At 54.1% G+C, this 1,890-nt stretch overlaps 1 protein-coding gene across 1 annotated transcript in view; it reads right to left on the minus strand.

The window, feature by feature from the left end:
• prr7 (proline rich 7 (synaptic)) overlaps window positions 1–173 on the minus strand; it is a gene marked incomplete at both ends in the record, with an annotated part of 6,880 nt that extends 6,707 nt beyond the window's left edge. Inside the window, one exon of the mRNA XM_080835364.1 lies at window positions 1–173. This exon is cut by the window's left edge and continues 191 nt beyond it. Coding sequence (XP_080691490.1) covers window positions 1–173 — 173 coding nt within the window.
• Between the last annotated feature and the right edge of the window lie 1,717 nt (window positions 174–1,890).

The raw sequence follows: 1,890 nt of genomic DNA on the forward strand, positions 1-1,890 counted from the left end.
GGCTCCATCTCCAGCGGGCGCAGACACTGCTCCCGCAGCTGCTCCTGGCGCTCCCGTTTCACGCGCCGCTGCACCGAGCTGCAGAAGCAGCACAGGAGCACCATCAGGCCCCAGACCAGCCAGAAGCCCGCGAAGCACACCAGGAACGTGTACGTGCCCTGAGACATCTCCATGGCGACCGACCGACCGACCGGACACGCGGCACACCCCACAGCAGAAAGATAGACTGGGTTTGGCTGATGATGTGTGTGTGTGTGTGAATGTGTGTCTTCTTCAGCAGTGACTGTGTTTATGTGGGTGTGTGTGTGTGTCTTCTTCAGCAGAGAGTGTGTGTGTGCGTGTAAGGCTGTCTTTTTGATTCCCTTCGGCGTGCTTTGAAGCTCAGTATCACCGCTGACGTTGGGCTGAAGGCAAACACACAGACAGCCACACAGAGCAGCGGCACAGTTTAATGCATCAACAGTATGTCTTCCTCTCCCTCTTTGGTCACGGTCCAACAGCAGGATCCCTTGGACATGGACAAGGCACCGTTGGGTCACTCAGTCCACCTCCAGACCGGACATAAGGCAGCATCACCACCAATCACATCAGCTCCTGACGGACACTGGGGGCGTCCCTCACATTGTCTACTTCCTGTTTTCTGCTGACACGCATCCAATCACAAGGAGGGGCAGGTGGGTTTCCCCGCCCACCCCCAGCTGGCGCTGAATGGGCCTGCTACGTGGCGCTAGATGAAGGTTCCGCCTCGTGACCTTGGCGCAGAGGGAGTTTGGGGGCCCCCCCTCAGATCTCAGGGGGTATCCACGCGTCGTGCTGTGGTGCAGAGGAAGACAGAGACCATGAACCTACATCGCTACATCATCGCTATCAAGCACGATTTGGGGCCTATTTTGAAAACATGTGTTCAGTGACGTGCTGAGCGTTTCTGCGTCTGCGTGTGTGTCTGCGTTTGTGTCTGCGTGAGCGTCTGCATGTGTGTCTACGTCTGCATGTGTGTGTGCGTGTGTGTGTGTGTGTGTGTGCTAATGGTCTCAGCTGTTAAAGCAGTGTCGTGATGCTGACTTCGGGGGGCCGGGTTCAATTTCACACATCAAGAGGCCCAGACGGCAGAGGGGCGTTCTTACAGCGCGCGTCGTTAGAAAATACGGCCTTCAGTGGAAACACGCGCCATTGAAGACGCAGGCTTCGGAGCCCTCTGCATAATGGAGAGAGCTTGGGCTTTGTGCTGCTCTTTCCTGTGTTCTTTTTCCTGATGATATTTTTGACAGACAATTATCACCTTGCAGTGTGTCAGACCTCCGTCTGGTTAATGACAGGTTACAGCATGCCAATTCTATCCCTTTGCCTCCCCCCCCCCCCCCCCCCCTCTCTCTCTCTCTCTCTCTCTCTCTCTCTCTCTCTCTCCCTCTCTCTCGCTCTCTCTCCACTGCCCTGCATAGGTTCAGTTATGCAACCACGCATGCCTCCAAACACACCGCATGTTACCAAAGAACCAGTCCTGTGGTGATGTGTGTGTGTGTCTGTGTGTGTGTCTGTGTGTGTCTGTGTGTGTGTGTGTGTGTGTGTGTGTGTGTGTGTGTGTGTGTGTCTTTTTGTCTGTCTGTGTGTGAGTGAAAGAGAGAGAGAGAAAATAAGGGATAGAGGGAAAGAAAAATTGAGAGAAAAGAGAGACAGAGTGTGTGTGTGTGTGTGTGTGTGAGAGAGAGAGAGAGAGAGAGAGAGAGAGAGAGAGAAGGGGAAGAGCCAAGGAGAGAAAGAAAGAAACAGGGAGAGAGAGAAAAAGAGAGGGGCTGTGTGTGTGTGTGTGTGTGTGCGTGTGTGTGTGTCTGTGTGTGTGTGTGTGTGTGTGTGTGTGTCTGTGTGTGTGTGTGTGTGTGTGTGTGTGTGTGT

Source organism: Sprattus sprattus, assembly GCF_963457725.1.
Source record: "Sprattus sprattus genome assembly, chromosome: 1".
NCBI lineage: Eukaryota > Metazoa > Chordata > Actinopteri > Clupeiformes > Clupeidae > Sprattus > Sprattus sprattus.